The sequence below is a fragment of the Sminthopsis crassicaudata genome, chromosome 1 (assembly GCF_048593235.1).
Source record: "Sminthopsis crassicaudata isolate SCR6 chromosome 1, ASM4859323v1, whole genome shotgun sequence".
NCBI classification, from domain to species: Eukaryota; Metazoa; Chordata; class Mammalia; order Dasyuromorphia; family Dasyuridae; genus Sminthopsis; species Sminthopsis crassicaudata.
Window position 1 is genome coordinate 651,272,934 of NC_133617.1, and position 19,436 is coordinate 651,292,369.

At 39.6% G+C, this 19,436-nt stretch overlaps 1 protein-coding gene across 1 annotated transcript in view; it reads left to right on the plus strand.

Annotated features, from left to right (window-relative positions):
* The first annotated feature begins 9,361 nt into the window (after nt 1-9,361).
* TMEM38B (transmembrane protein 38B) overlaps nt 9,362-19,436 on the plus strand; it is a 56,316-nt gene continuing 46,241 nt past the window's right edge. Inside the window, exon 1 of the mRNA XM_074282980.1 lies at nt 9,362-9,955. Within this exon, the coding sequence (XP_074139081.1) occupies nt 9,844-9,955 (112 nt within the window). The 5' untranslated portion in view covers nt 9,362-9,843. The remainder of the gene's footprint in view (nt 9,956-19,436) is intronic.

Here is a 19,436-nt window from a genome sequence, read left to right on the forward strand (position 1 = left end):
TAAACATATATGCACCAAGTGATGCAGCATCTAAATTCTTAAAAGAGAAATTAAGAGAGCTGCAAGAGGAAATAGATAGCAAAACTATAATAGTGGGAGATCTCAACCTTGCACTCTCAGAATTAGATAAATCAAACCACAAAATAAATAAGAAAGAAGTCAAAGAGGTAAATAGAATACTAGAAAAGTTTGATATGATAGATCTTTGGCGAAAGCTAAATGGAGACAGAAAGGGGTATACTTTCTTCTCAGAAGTTCATGGAACCTACACAAAAATTGATCATATACTAGGGCATAAAAACCTCAAAATCAAATGCAGTAAGGCAGAAATAGTAAATGCATCCTTTTCAGACCATAATGCAATCAAAATAACATTTAATAAAAAGCCAGGGGAAAATAGACCAAAAAATAATTGGAAACTAAATAATCTTATACTAAAGAATGATTGGGTAAAACAGCAAATCATAGACATAATTAAGAACTTCACCCAAGAAAATGACAATAATGAGACATCATACCAAAATGTGTGGGATACAGCCAAAGCAGTAATAAGGGGAAGTTTTATATCTCTACAGGCCTACTTGCATAAAATAGAGAAAGAGAGGGCCAACGAATTGGGCTTACAACTCAAATTGCTAGAAAAGGAACAAATTAAAAACCCACAGACAAACACAAAACTTGAAATTCAAAAAATAAAAGGTGAGATTAATAAAATTGAAAGTAAAAAAACTATTGAATTAATTAATAAAACTAAGAGTTGGTTTTATGAAAAAACCAACAAAATAGACAAACCCTTAGTAAACCTGATTAAAAAAAGGAAAGAGAAAAAGCAAATTGTTAGTCTTGAAAATGAAAAGGGTGAACTCACCACTAATGAAGAGGAAATTAGAACAATAGTTAGGAGCTACTTTGCTCAACTTTATGCCGATAAATTCGATAACTTAAATGAAATGGAAGAATACCTTCAAAAATATAGCTTGCCCAGATTAACAGAGGAAGAAGTAAGTAGTCTAAATAGTCCCATCTCAGAAAAAGAAATAGACCAAGCTATTAACCAACTTCCTAAGAAAAAGTCCCCAGGACCAGATGGATTTACAGGTGAATTCTACCAAACATTTAGAGAACAACTAACTCCAATGCTATGTAAACTATTTGAAAAAATAGGGATTGAAGGAGTCCTACCAAATTCCTTCTATGACACAGACATGGTACTGATACCTAAACCAGGTAGATCAAAAACTGAGAAAGAAAACTATAGACCAATTTCCTTAATGAATATTGATACTAAAATCTTAAATAAGATATTAGCAAATAGACTTCAGAAAATCACCCCCAGGATAATACATTATGACCAAGTGGGATTTATACCAGGAATGCAGGGCTGGTTTAATATTAGGAAAACTGTTAGTAAAATTGACCATATTAATAATCAAATTAATAAAAACCATATGAGCATCTCAATAGATGCAGAAAAAGCATTTGATAAAATCCAACATCCATTCCTACTAAAAACGCTTGAGAGTACAGGAATAAATGGGCTATTCCTTAAAATAATAAGGAGCATATATTTAAAACCTTCAGTAAACATCATATGTAATGGCGATAAACTAGAACCTTTCCCTGTAAGATCAGGAGTGAAACAAGGTTGCCCACTATCACCATTACTATTCAATATAGTACTAGAAACTCTAGCCTCGGCAATAAGAGCCGAGAAAGAGATTCAAGGAATTAGAGTAGGAAATGAGGAAATCGAAATATCACTTTTCACAGATGACATGATGTATGTATACTTAGAGAACCCCAAAGACTCTGCTAAAAAGCTATTAGAAATAATTCAGAATGTTAGCAAAGTTGCAGGATACAAAATAAATCCACATAAATCCTCAGCATTTTTATACATTACCAACACAATCCAGCAGCAAGTGATACAAAGAGAAATTCCATTCAAAATAACGGTCGATAGTATAAAATATTTAGGAATATATCTACCAAAGGAGAGTCAGAAATTATATGAGCAAAATTACAAAACACTTGCCACAAAAATAAAGTCAGATTTAAATAATTGGAAAGACATTCAGTGCTCTTGGATAGGCCGAGCAAATATAATTAAGATGACAATACTCCCTAAACTAATCTATTTATTTAGTGCTATACCAATCAGACTCCCAAGAAACTATTTTAATGACCTAGAAAAAATAACAACAAAATTCATATGGAAGAATAAAAGGTCGAGAATTGCAAGGGAACTAATGAAAAAAAAAGTCAGAGGAAGGTGGTCTAAGTGTACCTGATTTAAAGCTATATTATAAAGCAACAGTCACCAAAACCATTTGGTATTGGCTAAGAAAGAGACTAGTTGATCAGTGGCATAGGTTAGGTTCACAGGGCAAGATAGTGAATAAAAATAGCAATCTAATCTTTGACAAACCCAAAGATCCCAAATTTTGGGATAAGAATTCACTATTTGACAAAAACTGCTGGGAAAACTGGAAATTACTATGGCAGAAACTAGGCATGGACCCACATTTAACACCACATACTAAGATTAGATCAAAATGGGTCCAAGATTTAGGCATAAAGAACGAAATCATAAATAAATTGGAAGAACATGGGATGGTTTACCTCTCAGACTTGTGGAGGAGGAAGGAGTTTGTGTCCAAGGGAGAACTAGAGACCATTATTGATCACAAAATAGAACATTTTGATTACACCAAATTAAAAAGTTTCTGCATAAACAAAACTAATGCAAACAAGATTAGAAGGGAAGTAACAAATTGGGAAAACATTTTTACAGTTAAAGGTTCTGATAAAGGCCTCATCTCCAAAATATACAGAGAATTGACTTTAATTTATATGAAATCAAGCCATTCTCCAATTGATAAATGGTCAAAGGATATGAACAGACAATTTTCAGATGATGAAATTAAAACTATTTCCACTCATATGAAAGAGTGTTCCAAATCACTATTGATCAAAGAAATGCAAATTAAGACAACTCTGAGATATCATTACACACCTGTCAGATTGGCTAAGATGACAGGAACAAATAACGATGAATGTTGGAGGGGTTGTGGGAAAACTGGGACACTGATGCATTGTTGGTGGAGTTGTGAAAGAATCCAACCATTCTGGAGAGCAATCTGGAATTATGCCCAAAAAGTTATCAAAATGTGCATATCCTTTGACCCAGCCATACTACTACTGGCTTATATCCCAAGGAACTACTAGAGAAGGGAAAGGGACCTGTATGTGCCAAAATGTTTGTGGCAGCCCTTTTCATAGTGGCTAGAAGCTGGAAGATGAATGGATATCCATCAATTGGAGAATGGTTGGGTAAATTATGGTATATGCGTATTATGGAATATTATTGTTCTGTAAGAAATGACCAACAGGAGAAATACAGAGAGGCTTGGAGAGACTTACATCAACTGATGCTGAGTGAAACGACCAGAACCAGAAGATCATTATACACTTCAACAATGATACTGTACGAGGATGTATGCTGATGGAAGTGGATGTCTTCAACATAGAGAAGAGCTAATCCAATTCCAATTGATCAATGATGGACAGAATCAGCTACATCCAGAAAAGGAACACTGAGAAATGAATGTAAACTGTTATTTTTACCTTCTGAATCCAATTCTTCTTGTGCAACAAAAAATTCGGTTCTACACACTTATATTGTATCTAGAATATACTGTAATATATTTAACATATATAAGACTGCCTGCCATATGGGGGAGGGGGTTGGGGGAGGAAGGGAAAAAATCTGAATAGAAGTAAGTGCAAGGGATAATGTTGTAAAAAATTACCCATGCATATGTACTGTCAAAAAAAAGTTATAATTATAAAATAAAATAAAAATGAAATTATATTTAAAAAAAAAAAAAAAGGAAATAACCAAAAAAAAAAAAAAAAATGTGATGGTGCTTGGAATGGAATGCAGGAGCCCAGAAGTAGTTTCACTAAGCCAAAGTGCAATGGGACCATCACCTCCACAACCCTAGGTACTACTTAGCTTTAGTTTTACCTAGGATCACATTAGTTACTTGGACCTGCCATATCATCTTTTTAACTGACAGGTAGTTTATTGAAATTCCCTCATCTTTTTCAATAAATTACTGTGTAGCATGTAGCATACCAACTCACATCTTATACCTAATAAATTGCTATTTTAAACCCAGGTTTACACTTCTATTGAAGTTCATTTAATTAAACTTGGCCTGGTATTCTCACCTTCTAAAATCTTTTTGTATTCTGAAATCTAACCTTAGTTATCCTTCTTAGGTTTGTTGTCTCTAAGGTCAGATAGAACCAATTGAATCCCTCTTTCACGTGACACCCTTTTCTATTACCTGAAGTCAGAAAGCCTGTTTTCATGCTTCCTAGTTTCCAGACTAAAGGAAGGAAGGAAAGAGGGAAGAAAACAAACATTAATATTAAGTGCCTACTAACAGGCACTATGTTAAGTACTTTCCAAATATCTCTTCTGGTGCAACCAGGTCCCTCAGCCAATCCCTCATCATCATCCTCACCTCACTCAGAAGACTGAGGGGAAAGTCTTATTCAATTAATTTATTCATTTATTATAAATGATAATGATGATAATAAATGATGAATCTACATTAAAAATGCACAAATTTGAATGATTTTTACTTTAACTCTACACAAAGTGAAGACTGTTATCAACTTAATTCTCAGATATACAATTATCTAAGTCCAAAGGACTCATGATAGAAAAAGCCATCCATCCAGAGAAAGAACTAATGGAATCTGAATGCAGCATTTTTGGTAATTTTTTCTTTTTGCAAATTGTAATTGTTTTGCAAACAATTTCTTCACAAAAGGACTAATATGGAAATAGGTTTATAGGATTGCTCATATAGAAGCTATTTTGAATTTCTTACCATTTTAGGAAGGGGGGAAGGTGGAGAGAGAGGGAGAAAATCTGGAACTCAAATTATAAAAAATGAACATTAAAAATTGTCTTTACATTTACATTTAGCATATAATTGGAAAATTACTGTAAAAAGTAAGTGAAGAAATGTTACTGTAATATGTGTCAAAGAGAAAGTGAGGAATGAAAGAAATTTAGAGGAATATTACAACTGTACCTATATGTAAATATAGAAGTATAGTCTCCAAAACTTAATTCAAATGTTTGAATGTACTTTCTAGGATGTATCATCTGAACTGGAAATGAACATCATGCTACATATGTAGCCTGACCAGAACAGGGTGCAGCATAATTATTGCCTGTATTATGAATACTATTATTTTATTTATTCAGTCCAAGTGTCCACTTATTTACCTATCCTGCTATATTAGTTGGTTACATTGAACTTTGCACAAAAATTCCTAGGCCTTTTCCACATAAATCAGTGTTACTGAAAATACTTTGACCTTTCAAATCGTGACCGTGCTCAGGTACTTTGCTCATGAACATTAACAGCTGTTAAACATTTCCTATACTCTATGAACTTGTGGCAATTGAATTTTTGAATCCAAGTTTAGGATTTTGAAATGTGTGACTTTAAACCCCAATAGGATGAAAGAGTTAGACTAGATGATCCTCAGTCTGTTTTAGTCCTAAATCTATGTTCTATGAATGAAACAAATTTTTTGATGTTTACCTCGTATTATATAATTTATTGTAGAATTTAAATGATTTTCAGATATAATCCTTAAATCTATAATTCATTATTAAAAACAAGAGAATTACAAACCAAACTCAGATGATCAAAACCTATTTGGTTGATTCAATAAAATAAGGTATCAAATATAAATCAATCAGTAAGCATTTATTAAGATCTATTATCCCCATGTGTAGAGAGTAACAGATAGTGGGGAATCTTGGAGGAAGTATAAGACCCTTTAGTCCAGTAAAAGGAACCCTGGGTGGTTATTGGTGTTATGAAAACCAGTTCATCAGGGACATGATGCCATGACCAGTAATTAAATTGGATCTGAGGGAGGCAGGGGTGTGTAAGTCATCTGCCTCACTTTCCTCTCCAGAGCCATCTAGGTACAGTGGCAGATAATAGATCAAGATAATTGGAGATGGCCCTGGATGCAGTAGGAGACCTTGGACTTTTTAAGCTAAGGTCTTCAACAGGTCTCAGTTTGACTGAGGAGGCACCCATTCCATGATTAAAAATACGTAGCAATTGAGGAAAAGTATAAATGTATTAGAAGACATTATATTCACATGTCCATCTTTACTTCCTCGTAAATTGCTGTGCATTGAATTTACTTTATTCTTTCCCCCTTTCATTCCTCTCATCTCTCCCCTCCAATAAGCTATAATTAAGGATATATTTACATACATACACCTCGACACTTGCCCCCCCACCCCCATAAACATACACATATCTTTCCTATCCTGGCCGACTCTATGCTTTAATACTGCTCCTAAACTTGCTTAGCCATTACTTAATTGTCCCCCCCCCCCCACGAATCCCTCCTTTCTCTTCTTCCCTCACCCTTTGCTTCCCCATCTTCCACCCTTTCCCCCTTAATTTTTTGTAGATTTTGGAGGGTGCTATACCCTTCATGGCATATACGTATTAACCCATTCCCAAAGTGAATAAGGGGTAGGGGGCTCTCCTCCCAATAATGCCTCTGTGTCTATTTAACATAACATTTTGTAAAATCACTTATATAAACATGTACAGACTTGCTAAGGCCACAGAAGAAATGATTCGGAGACAACCATATTGATGTTTTGACCATTCCTGTTTTCACTAGGTTCTATGGCGATCCTCCTCCCTCTCTCTCTCTCTCTCTCTCTCTCTCTCTCTCTCTCTCTCTCTCTCTCTCTCAGTGACTTGCCAAGGTCACACAGCTAGGAAGGAAGTGTTAAGTGTCTGAGGCCAGATTTGAACTGGGGTCCTCCTGACTTCAGGGCTGGTGCTCTATCCACTGCGCCACCTAGCTGCCCCTACTCTTTGCCATTATTATACCTTTTTTATTATATGGCTATATAATGTATATGTAAGGGGGAAGAGAGAAAGAAAAAGAGAAGAGAGTCTTTCAAAGAAATCATTTTGCTAAAGAATCACTTTTGTTCATTTGCTAAATGCTGGGGACTTCCCGCAAGAACAAGAAAATAATGCACATTTCTCCATCTCCAGATGTATTCGTCTGACCTGATCACTGCTGATTTCCGGTACCAGCCTGATCATGGGCAAGGAGTGAAGGGACTCTCAAAAATGGTCCAAGCAAGAGTTCATTTATTCAAAATTCCCTCAGCCTTATATACCCTAATACTCTTACATAACTATAGCACACTGTACATGCGGTTACTGTGTAACGTGCTATTATTGTCTCCAGAAACTGCCAATTGCTCTCTGGGAGGAGATCTGCTGTCTCAACTCAATCCCAGACTAGACTCTTCTTCCTCCAGAGAGCAGTCTACTCTGTCCTAGAGTAGACTAACTCCTTTCTCAATATTGTCTTCTTTTATCCTCCCAGAGAATGGGTGTGTGAGAACTCAAGGGCTTGTGGGAAAATTACTTTTAAAGGTTGTGTAAACTCCTTTTCATATGTAAACTTCACCTCGGAAGTTTAAAGGGGTAAACTCCCCTTAAAGGCCAGAATCAAAGGTGTGAACTAGAGAATTGTTAAGTACCGATTTAGCACTTAGTAAGAACCTAACAATTCTGTACTTGCGCTTGCCACTTTGGTGTAACTCCAGTTACAACCCAGGTTGTCACGTGCCCCAACGTCTCAGGAAGGCCAGAAGCCCTCCGAGGGGGATGGGCAGCCAAAGCAGACATGGTTCCTTTTACTGGGCTGGAGAGTCTTACACTTCGCCCAGGGTTCCCCATGCTCTGTGACTCTCTACAAGGGGATAATAAAATAATAGCATCTTCTTCACAGGGCTTATATGAGAATCGTGTGAAATAACTTGTGTGACTTTTATATTGTTATTCCTCATAAAAGAAACTCCACCGCGGAACTACAGGACATTTTGCTAGTGATGATGTTGGGCGAGAACAGCACAGAGGAATTGATGAAAGAATTGATCCCTGAGGCAGGCAGTGAGAAGCACAGATAAATATCGGTTTAACTTCCTGGTCCCACCCTTTGTGGGGTGGTACACTCTGAAATCCTGCTTACGTCGACCCCACGAGACCCTCCCCCCCCCCCTATGGCGTACAGTAGTCTCCCCTTGCCAAGCCGTGTCCGAAATCCTAGTCGTGTCTCTGATGTTCACTTTCCCTACAAAATATACTTATGGGCCAATCCAGGGCTGCTGCGCTCCTTGGGGTCAGCCCACCGTGGCACTCAGCCTCGTGGCGGCTTTTCCCTTCCCCTCCCCCATGCCAAGTGGTAGCTCCTCTAACTCCACTGAGCTTCCCAGCCCTACTCCTCTCCTTATTTCTAACTAACTCTTAGGGGCTGGGTCCCTCTCAGGATTCAGCCTGCCCCAAGCCTCACAGAGTGCTCCTGCAGTGCTCCCTGTCTATTGTGAGTTTCACTGAGGAACTTGTCTTCCATAGCTCTCCCAACTTTACTTCATATTTATCATTCCTGGTGTCTCTCGTATCCCTTTATTTTATCTGAAACCCTTTCCCTAAATAAATCTACCTTTTGCCAAGAACATGGCTGTTGAGAATTCTTCGCAGACGGAACCCCGACTTTTGATGTCTACATCACTCCTCCCATTTTGATGCCCAGGCCACATGGCTAGGCCTTCTCTCCCTTTTCCTCACTGCCCTGGCTTCAAGTTCTAGACAAAACCCGCCTTCCACAAGGAGCTTTCGTTCGAGATTATATCCGGTTTATTCGGCCCGTACATAGTTTGCAAGTTCTCTTCCCCATTGCATTGTGTGCATCCCGAGCTGGGTCTTTGTTTTTTGACTTTATTTCCAGTGCTAAGCACAGTGCTTGGCCCAGAGTAATTGTATTAATATATGTATAAATAAAGCGACTTGATTGTTCTATTAAGACAGAGCTCCTCGACAGCAAGAGCCCGTCTTCGCTGAAAAGTTTGACTCCCCCCAGAGGACGGCACACACGAGGCGCAGTTAGAAGCAGGGTTTTTTTGCATGGGCCCAGCCATACAGCAATCACTTAATAAATGCTTCATGACTGCGCGCGGTGCTGAAGAATTGAATGCGAGTGTAAATCGCTGCACGGAGCTCTAGACACCGAAAGGCAGACGTTGCAGTTGGTTAATGGGGAGTCATTTTATAATCACGGCCCCGAGGAGGGAGGGAACAAAGGCAGGTAGCCAGGGATCCAGTGTGCAACGCAAAGCCAAAGAGAAGTCTCCACTGGGCGCCTCAATTACCCACCGATCTCGAGGGCCTGGAGTGTGCGCAGTGGTGGGGGAGGGGCGGAGGGGGACCGTAACGTTAGAAGGTCGGATTCCGGGGCTCCCGGGTCATTTCCAGTTCTAGACCAGGTGATCTAAGGCGGCATAGGGGAGGTCTCGGACTCTGGGCATGGGGGGGCGGAGACAAAGAATCTCAGAAGAAAGCTAGAGTCGCTCCGCCCACAGACAACTACCGCCCGCCTCCTCAGGCTTCCAGGACCTTATGTGGCCGCAGTGAGGAGAGTGAGGAGGCGGGGCCTATCCCTCCTGGCCAACCGCCTTCCGCGACAGTTGGTGTCCCGCCCCCATCCGCGCGCTCCACCTCCGCTCCGCCCCCGGGTTCCTCTTCTACATCCCCTCTTCCCTACGGTCCAGCCGAGTATTGGACGCATGCGCGCGGTGATCCTGGGGTGAAGTGAGTTGGGGGCGGGCAGTGGAGGAAAACCCCTTTCGGAGCTGAGGGAACCGCCGGAGCTGGAGCCGTCGCCCTGGAGCTGCGCGGGGAACCCGCCGCCGTCGCTATGGAACGCATGTGGGGAGAGCTGACCGTCGCCTTCTCCCGGATGTCCATGTTTCCCTTCTTCGACATCGCCCACTACCTGGTGTCTGTAATGACGCTGAGGCAGCAGCAAGGTGAGTCCCCTGCGAGGGGAAGAAGGATACTCAGTGCGGGGGGCGCTTGCGGGGAGACGCGGACCCGCCTCGAGTGCCTCCCCGCGTCACTCCCGCCTCAGTTTCTCTCTAGCGCGTCTCCTGACTCCCTCCCCCTTTCCTGGCCCTCCTGTCACCTGTGAGCGCCTGGAACCGGCCCACGGGGGGTGGGCTTCCTACGCTCCCCCTCCCCCGGGACTGTGAGTGTAAAATCTGACAGCATTTGTAAAGCCCTTTTCAGACCTAAATGGGGCATTATAAATGTCAGCGATTTTATTGGTAGAGTTGTTCCCTCCAGGGAGTACACTATGGATGAGGGATGGTTCAGACCCCCTCCCTCCGCCTTCCCCACCCCCCATCCTTAGGGATCTGGTCCTCGCGGGGAGCTGCGTGGATACTTCTTGCAGTGGGTTCTGAGGCTGCTGGCAGAGGGGCTGCTGTGCACCGGTCTGTGTATCATTAACCTGGGCGCGTGGGAAGGGCGGGCTGCCCCGATTGCCTTCAGGACCGGTGGCTGAGTGGCCTAGAGCCAGAGCCGGAGGCGACTGGATTTCTGGCGCGATGCTAAGTCACACAACATTCACAGCCCGCAATCCCAATCCAGAAAGGTGTGCAGAATGTTGTTCTTTTACTTCTTTAAATAAAGACATCTCTTGAAATACTCAGAAAGTTAGGGCATACTTTGCGACTCTGAAAGTTCTGCATAAATATTTTTAAAAAACAGTATCAAAGTTAAAGAATTACAGAGTTTGAATGGAAAGTGACATAGTACATTGTGATAGGCACGTGAGGTCTCCCCAGTATGTTTTTTTCCAAAGCCCCTTTGGCTTTCCTTCTGCCCACCTGAGAATTTTATCTTATATTAAACCCAGTAAGTCAGTAAACATTTATAAAGAGCCTACTGTGTGGAGCCACTGGGAATGCAAATGCAGATAGAAACCACGACTTCCCGCCTTATGGGGGTTTGTCATCCAAGAGGGGGAAAGACTGCACACACAAGGAATCAAGGGGGAGGGAGGTGATGGAGAGGTAGAGAAGTAGCCATTGGTAGAACTGGTGAGAAGTCGGTGGCCCTCACTGTAGAGAAAGGGCCCAGGCAGAGGGTCCATGAGAGGGAGGACTAGGCAGCTTCAGTCTTACAGCGTGAGATTTCCCAGAGATGCCTTTTCTGGGGAGGGAAGGCGGATGGAGAAGTCCATAAACAGCCAAACAGGTGGGAAATGGGGAGAAAACGTTCACTGAAAAAACAGAGCATTTGCTTAGAACTCCCTTTTCTCATCTCTTTATCATGTCTCTCAAAGGCTTGGCCTCTGTTTCCCTCTTGTCTCATAGGGAGAGCTGGCTTTTCTTGCCATTGCAGATTGCTTTCTGGGCACAAGTGATCCCCCTCCGACTTTTCTTGTCTCTCACATTGCCCCTTTTCTCATCTCCATGTTTTCTGTAATCCTGAGTCTCCTTATCTACTTATGGTGCTGCTGCATCCCCTGTGCCTCTAAACCCATCCGTGTCTCCAGGCCTCAAAGAACTCCCCTCCCCCCTTATCTACCCCTGCTCTCCCTCATCCCTGTATTTTCCCTTTCATTGATAAATGCCTTGAAAAGGCAGAGGATCATATATGATTGTTAGCAAATGAATACACTTTTGTTAAATACCCACTTTGTGCCAGCCACTGTACTAAGAGCGGGGCCCACCAAAGAAAGATTAAAAAAAAAAAAAAGGCAATCCTGCTCTCAAGGAATTTGAAGTCTGTGGAAGAGACAACCTGCAAACTGCTACAAAGTGGTGGAGACAGCTAAGTGGCAGCAGGACACGGAGTTCTAGGCCTGGAGTTTGGAAGAACTGAGTTCAAGATCAATCTTCAAGTATTTATTAGCCTGGACAAATCACCCTCCCTTTGCCTCAGTTTTCTTCTCTGTAAAATGGGGGTGATAATCTCCCCCCATGGAGGATCAAATGACATAATATTTGTAAAGGGTTTGGCATGTAGGAGGCTCTGTATAAATGCTAGCTATTATTATACTTATAAATGAGACATATACAGGATAAATTGGAAACAATTAGTTCAATAAACATTTAGTAAGCATTTCCTATATTCCAGGCATTGTGCTAAGTCCTGGGGATACAAAAAAAGGCAAAAGACAGTCCCTGCCTTCAAGGAGCTTACTGTCTAATGTGGGAAGCCACATGCAAACAGACATTCCCTGACAAACTATGTACAAGATAAATAGGAAATAACAGAAGGAAGGCACCAGAATTGAAGACTTCTTGTAGGAGGTAGGGTTTTTGTTTGGGATTTAGAGGAAGCCAGGGAGCTCAGTTGCTAGAGTGGAAAAGGGAGAACATTCCACACACAGAGAGAGCCCGGAGCCCAGGGATGAGGGTCTGGTTTGTCATTGGGTTGAAAAATATATATTGAAGAGTGAAATGTAAGACTGAAAAAATAGGATGGGGTGAGGTCGTGAAGAACTTTGAATGCCAAGTGGGGTTTTGGTTTTACTCCCACAATTATCAGGAAATCATTATAGAGTTGACCAAGGTATGTTGTGTCTGACTTCATTTGGGGTTTTCTTGGTAGAGGTGCCGGAGTGGTTTCCCATTTCCTTCTCTAGTCCGTTTTTATAGATGAGGAAACTGAGGCACACAGGTGAAGTGACTTGTCCAGGGTCACACAGAAAGTGAGTCTCCCTGACCTCAGGCCAGGTACTCTGTCTCTTCTGCCACCTCTAAAGACTGTCAGTAGAGAGGAGGAGCTGTGATGAGAGGAGATCCGGAAAGGCTTTCTGTTGGAGATGAGTTTTAGACTTAGTGGAAGCCAGGGAAACCCAGAAGCAGAGATGAAGAGGGAGAGCATTGTAGGAGTGGAGCAGCAGCCAGAAAAATGCCCAGAGTGGGGAGAGGCCGGGCTTACTGGATGGATGAGTCCATGAGGATTGTGGGGAGGGAGGGGGATGTGTAAGATGCCTGGAAGTCAGAGGGAAGCAGGCAGCCAGGAGTGGTGTGTCACACAGCATTTTATGTTTGATTCTGGAGGAGGCTCTTCACTTCCCTCCTTCTCTTCTCTTAACTCTGCAGGCTGGCGTCCAGTCTCCTCACTCAGCTAAAACAGCTCTGCAGAAAGTTACCAGAGATGTCTTACTTGCCAGATCCATCTTCACCCTTCTTGAGACCGCTGCACCCTTTGACAGGGTTAACTCTCCTCCATGCTGCTGTGTAGCTGTGTAGCAGACACTGTTGTCTGCAGGTTCTCCTATTTGCTGGACCGAGATTCTTCTTAATCTCCTTCGTCTTGGTCCAGGCTGTGCCTGATAATGTTGAATCTTCCTTAAGGCTCTGTCCTGGGTTTTCTTTTTTCCCTTCAAGTCTTTCTGTTGATTATCTTGCCAGCCCTCCTGGATTCAACTGTCAGCTCTCTTACAGATGATTCTAGATCTATTCATTCACCCCTAAATTCTCTCCTTTGCTCCAGGCTCATCTAACTGCCCACTGTACACCTCAAACTGGGTATCCATCTTAAATTCTTACACATGTCCAAAATGGAGCCCATTCTTTTTCCTATCAAGCTCTCTGCTCTTCCTAGCTTGCCCTTTTCTGTCCTCCCAGCCCCCAGGTTGACAATCTAGGAGTTATCACATTCACTCTTACCTCTCCATATTTACCCTTCAGGATTCACCTGTGCGACATGTCGCCTGCTGATGGGTCTGCTTATCCCAAGTCTCTCCCCAGTCCAAGCCGTACTCTAGGCAGCCACCAAAGTTCTCCTGAAGTTCTCCTCTTGTCTCCAACATCAAATACAAAATTCTCTGGCATTCTAAGCCCTTAATAACCCAATTCCTTCCTATTTTCCAGACTCCTTGTACTTACTCCCTGACACGTTCATTTAATCTAACAGCAGTGATCTTCAGCTTGTTCCATGAATAAAACGAGCCCAAATGGTTTTGGGCATTCATTTTCTCTGGTGTTGTGTCTCTCTCTCTTTCTCTCTCTCTCTCTCTCTCTCTCTCTCTCTAACTGCTTTCCCTCCTCATCTCCTCCTGGTTCCCATTAAGTCTCAACCAAAATTCCATTTTCTATAGGATGCCTTTCCCAAACCCTCTTAAAATAGTATCTTTGCTCTCAACTATTTCTGGTATATAGCTTATTTATACATATTTGTTTGCTTATTATCTCTTAAATGTGAGTGCCTTGAGGATAGGAACTACCTTTTGATTCTTTTTGTATTCCCCGTGCTTAGTGTGCCTGGCACAGAATAGATACTTAATATTTACTAGCTGATTCACATATGCACATATATACATATCTTGTTTTTTCAGGGTTTATTTGCTTGTCTGTAGACTCTGAGCTCCTTGCAATTCTTTATATTCTCAGCATTTAACATAGTTCCTGGATTTTAATAAGTACTTAATAAATGCTTGTTGATTGATGTTTATTTCATGTTGGGTGGACTCCCAAATATTTTATAGTTTTTGTGTATTTGTAATGTTTTATAGTTATTTTAAATGAGATTTGTGTCTTCCTTTTTAGTTTTTATAGTAATATACAGAAAAGTTGATGACTTGTATGGATTTATTTTATTTCTTGCTCGTTTACTTAAGTGTTTCAGTTAATTGTTTTAGTTTAATCTTTTAGATTACATTATTATAGTGTATCAGAACAGACTATCATATTATCTGCAAAAATGACGTTTGTTTTCTTAACATGTCATTATTTCTTTTTTCTCATTGTTTCAATGAGTACCTATAATGTTCTTTTGTTTCGGTTTTTCTTGGGGTCTCTGGGAGCAGCCCTTCGTTTCACCTTAGAGTAATCACCACATGAGTGCAGCCAGGTGTTAAAAGTCCAAATCCTTTATTATCTCTTTCTAATTCTTGTCTCCTTTTCTGTGGCCTGGTTAGCTTTTTTATAGTCCAGATCCTTTATTATTTCCTTCCTGGGGCTGCAGCTTTCTGAAGAGCATTTCAGTCTGGCCTTGGTCTTAGTGGGGGAAGAGTAGGAGTTCAGGCCAGCCATTAGGAAGATTAAAGATTGAATTGAATTTCTCCCCTTGGTTCTGAGAGCTTAAGCTCCTGCCACCAGTCCTTTGCTTTCTCTTTGAATGTCTCTCTTAAATCTTCCTGGCTGAGGCTTCTAGTTTATATGCTCCACAATGAGTACAAACCAATCATTATATCACTAGGAAACCATTATTTGTTGTAGGATTAAGTCAATGCTAAACTAGATTTAACCATTGTCTCCTCAATTCCACTTAGTACCTTGTTTCAAGTTCTGGCCTATAACATCTCCTTGTTGGATTAAATCAATCATACTGAATCACACTAAATTAGATAATAATTGTCTCTATCAATTCCACTGACTTAGTATCTTATAAGAATCCTTTGTTTTAAGTTCAGAGTTCTGGCCCGTAACAAGTACCCACAGCTGAAAGTCAGATATTAATGTGATAATGGACATTCTTGCTTTATCTTTGATCTTAGAGTTAAGAAGAACAGAATTCAAATGTGGCCTCAGTCACCAAAAGTGTGACCTGGGCAAATCTCTTGACTTCTCACACAGTTTCCCTATCTATAAAATGGAGATAAAAGTTGTTAGGCCTCTAATATTTATTTCCTATTATTATCTCATAAGGTGAGATAATATTTGCAGAGTGCTTTGTAAACTTTAAAATATGGTGGAAATGCTAATTATTATTATCGGGAAGACTATAATGCTAATGGTGGGCTTTACAAAATATACTATATATTAAGGAAAGGCTTACTTATTGCTATGCTCTTTAGTGTTTTTACAGAAACGGGTGTCTTGTCAAAAAACTTTTCTGTTACCTATTATGCTAATATAATACCATTTTATTATTTTTGCTATTAACATGGCTTATTATATAATTTTTCCAATATTGAAACAACCTGTATTTTTGTTAGTAACCTAACCTGGTAATAATGCATAATATTTTTGATATACTATTGTAGCCTCTTTGTTGATATTTTATTTAGTTATTTTTGCATTTATATTCATTAAGAATATTGTTTTATAGCATTTTTTGTTTTGGGATTTTTTTTAAAAAAATTTATTTTTTGCTTAAGTATCAAGACTACATTTGTACCCTAGAAGGAATTTGGTAGGATTCTTTGGTAGGATTCTTTATTTTCCTTTTTTTTTTTTTTTTTTTCCCAAACTATTAGTATTGGACTTAATTGTTCTTTTAATATTTGCTAGCATTTTTTTATAGAATTAATCCAGCTATTCTGGAATTGTATTTATTTCATTTTTTTTTTTCAATTTTGTTAACCTTTTCCTGTGATTTGAGGCTTTTTGATTTTTTTCATTTCCTATTTTCTTTTTCTTTTATGTGGAAGAGAAATCAGAGTAGGGATAATGATATGAGACAATATTGAGGGGTATAGGGATTGAAAATCTCAATTAGAACAAAGATTGGAGGCAGTAAAAATTGGATTCAACTAGCATTTATTATTCAGCAAGCCTATTGTATGCCAGGCATTATGCCCAGAACTTAAATATGACAGGTTTTGATCTTTTAGCTGGGAGAATGAGATATTTACCTAGATAAGTTACAGTTAAAGGACAAATTCATAGTGCTTTAGATTAGTTCAAGGGGTTTGAAGGGTTCATTTTTAGTCTTAGTGATGAAGAAAAGCAATTGAGTTGGACCATGGCTGTTCCTCCTTAACTTGACTGCTTTATTCATTCCATATCTAATTGCTTCTCCACTGCAATATAGAATAATTTATAAGTGAGGATAAAATGACATATTTATAAAGTGCTTTGTAAACTTTAAGGTGCTGTATCAATGTTATCAATATTATTATTACTATTATTATGATGAGATATTGATGATAAGTATGTAGAAATCACTAAAAAGAGAAAGATTGGAAAATAGTCAGACTAGGCCAAGTATTAACAGAAGAGGCCTGTACTAGAGGCAGCACAATTGTGAGTGAATGATTTATATAAGGTATCTGATGGTGGGAAGATACTAGAGTTGTGGAAGAAACCTTATTGATCTTACTGATATTAAAAAGGTTAAGATGAAGAGCATCTGTAACTACTGACATATGTGTTTACTGTTCTAGCTATGCAAAATCTTTTGAGTTAACCTTAAAAATATTTTTCCTTTTAAAAATTTACGAATTTAAATAGCAAGCATGAATATGTTCACATACAAATTATCAAAAAGAGGGTTATATATGACATTGTGTGTCTCTGTTAAATGCAGCTAATTAAAAGTGTGTAATTTAACAGTGTCAGTATTGTCCTGCCTGTTTGTACATATTTTGGTATATCTGGGACCTTTCTCTTTGATCTCCTCGGGGTATGTGCCCAGTAATGTTTTGGCTAGATTAAAGGATATAAACGGGTTGGTTATTTTTCTCACATAATTCTAAATTGTTTTCCATCATGTCTGTAATGAGTTTGTCAGTCCGCCAACAGAATGTTAATGTGCTTGTCTTCTCACAGCCTTGGCAACATGAATGGTGTATGTTGCCTTGGTATCCCCAGATTCTTTTTTTATCTTTTATAATTTCTCATTTTTCTTTTTATTCCCCAATTTAAAAACCATTTTTATTTAAAGTTTTGAGTTTCAAATTAAATTTTTCCTTCCTCCTCCCTCCCTCCCTCCCTCCCTCCCTTTCTCTCTCTCTCCCTTCTTCCTTTCCTCTCTGAAATTTTAAGCAAGCAGATATAGGTTATACATGTGCATATCCCAGGGGTTTTTGACCCTTGGCTCCTGAGTTTTCCTGTTTGGGGCATGAGGGTAATTGAGTGGTGTTTGAGTCTCCAAAGGCTTCACCTGCCTAGGGATGTCATGCTGCTTTTCCTAGGCTGGCAGTGGGTAAAAGGAATGTGTCAGTCATTTGTGCTTAACTTAGCAACATTCATTCAGCCACCAGCTACTTCCCGTCAGCAGGGTTTGGGAGAGTAGAGATAAAATAAAGCAAGACCTTGACCACCAGGAACTTACAGTCCTGTTGCTGCAATAATACTTGGACCCATGTAGACATCATGCAGATTTGACTCTGATAGTATAAATGTAACAGGAAGTGCTTATTTGTTACCCTTCTGTCTTTTTTAAACTCAGGGCTGTTTTGTGTTACTGTGTAGGCACTGATAATAAAGAATGGGAAGGGATACGCATTTTTGTAATGCCATATCCTGTTAGGGGCTTTACATATATCTCATTTGATGCTCACAGTACTGTGGAGTAGATGCTATTGTTATCATTTTAGGGTTGAGGCAAATATGGAGGTTGTCCAAAATCATATAGCTAACAAGAGTCCAAGGCTGCAGTTGAGCTCTGGTCTTCCTAACTGCAGGCCTAGTACTCCCTCCACTGGGCCATCTCACCATCACGTAGATGACTAAATTGTTCTCTGTTTAATATCCATGTTCTCCTTTCCCCTTAAGCATTTAAGCATTGATATCATTATTTAAAATAGAATAATTATTGTGTGAATGAGTTTCATTCATAACATTACTTCACATTGGCTTTATTTTTTGTTAGTATTATATTTCCATATCCTAAGTCCCCTTTTCTCACTAAAATCTATGCTTTTTACAAATTAATGACATTTTTGATTACAAAAGTGCATCATCTTTTTTTCATGGAAGGACTTCTATAAACTAGAATGTTAAAATATATTCTCAAAATACTGGCACAAGTGGTTTGTTGAAATCTTGATCAGTCAATCAGCAAGTATTAATTAAGAACCCTCTATTTGTCAGGAGCTGGAGATGCAGAGAGAATAAATGAAATAAACACTACAGGGGAGATGACAAACACATACATGATTTAGAAAATATTTAGATCTTACTGAAAGTACTTACTGTGCTAAGCAACATAGTTTTCAGTATTTTTTTTTTTTTTTTGCTTCTTTAATATGGGAAAATGAATTATTAATTTGTAGAAAATTTAATTCTTACAAAGAAGGGGAATAAATGGTAACATTGATTTGAGAACTACATGTAATCATATTGATGAGGTAACAGGGAACCAAATAATTGAGGTAAGTACCTAATGGTGAAGTATATACCTTAATAGGATTAATTGAGGTCTAGTGGCAAGATTGGGGTACAGGGAGACACATGGAGCCCTCCTGCAACCCCTTAGGATTCAGCGCAGTGATACAAAGTTAAATCAGGCCTAGTGGTGGCTAGAGTCCCCTGTAAATGAATTTACAGGCCCGAAAACCTAGATTGATTAAAAAGATGTTTATTGCAAGGTTTTCGAAGCAAGGTTAAAGTCTGGTGAGTAAAAGGCATTAGATAGAGAATGACACTGAAAGCAGCGGGATAGGAAGTCTCTGATGCAAAGCATGTTTGCTAGCATCTTTCAACTCTCTGTCCAAGGATGATTCTACCTTTGCTGTTTTTATCTGCTTAAAGGGGCATATGGGCAGAGCTCAGGTTGATTCCTGGAAGGCCAGATTTTTGGCGGCCTTTTCAGATAAGGAAG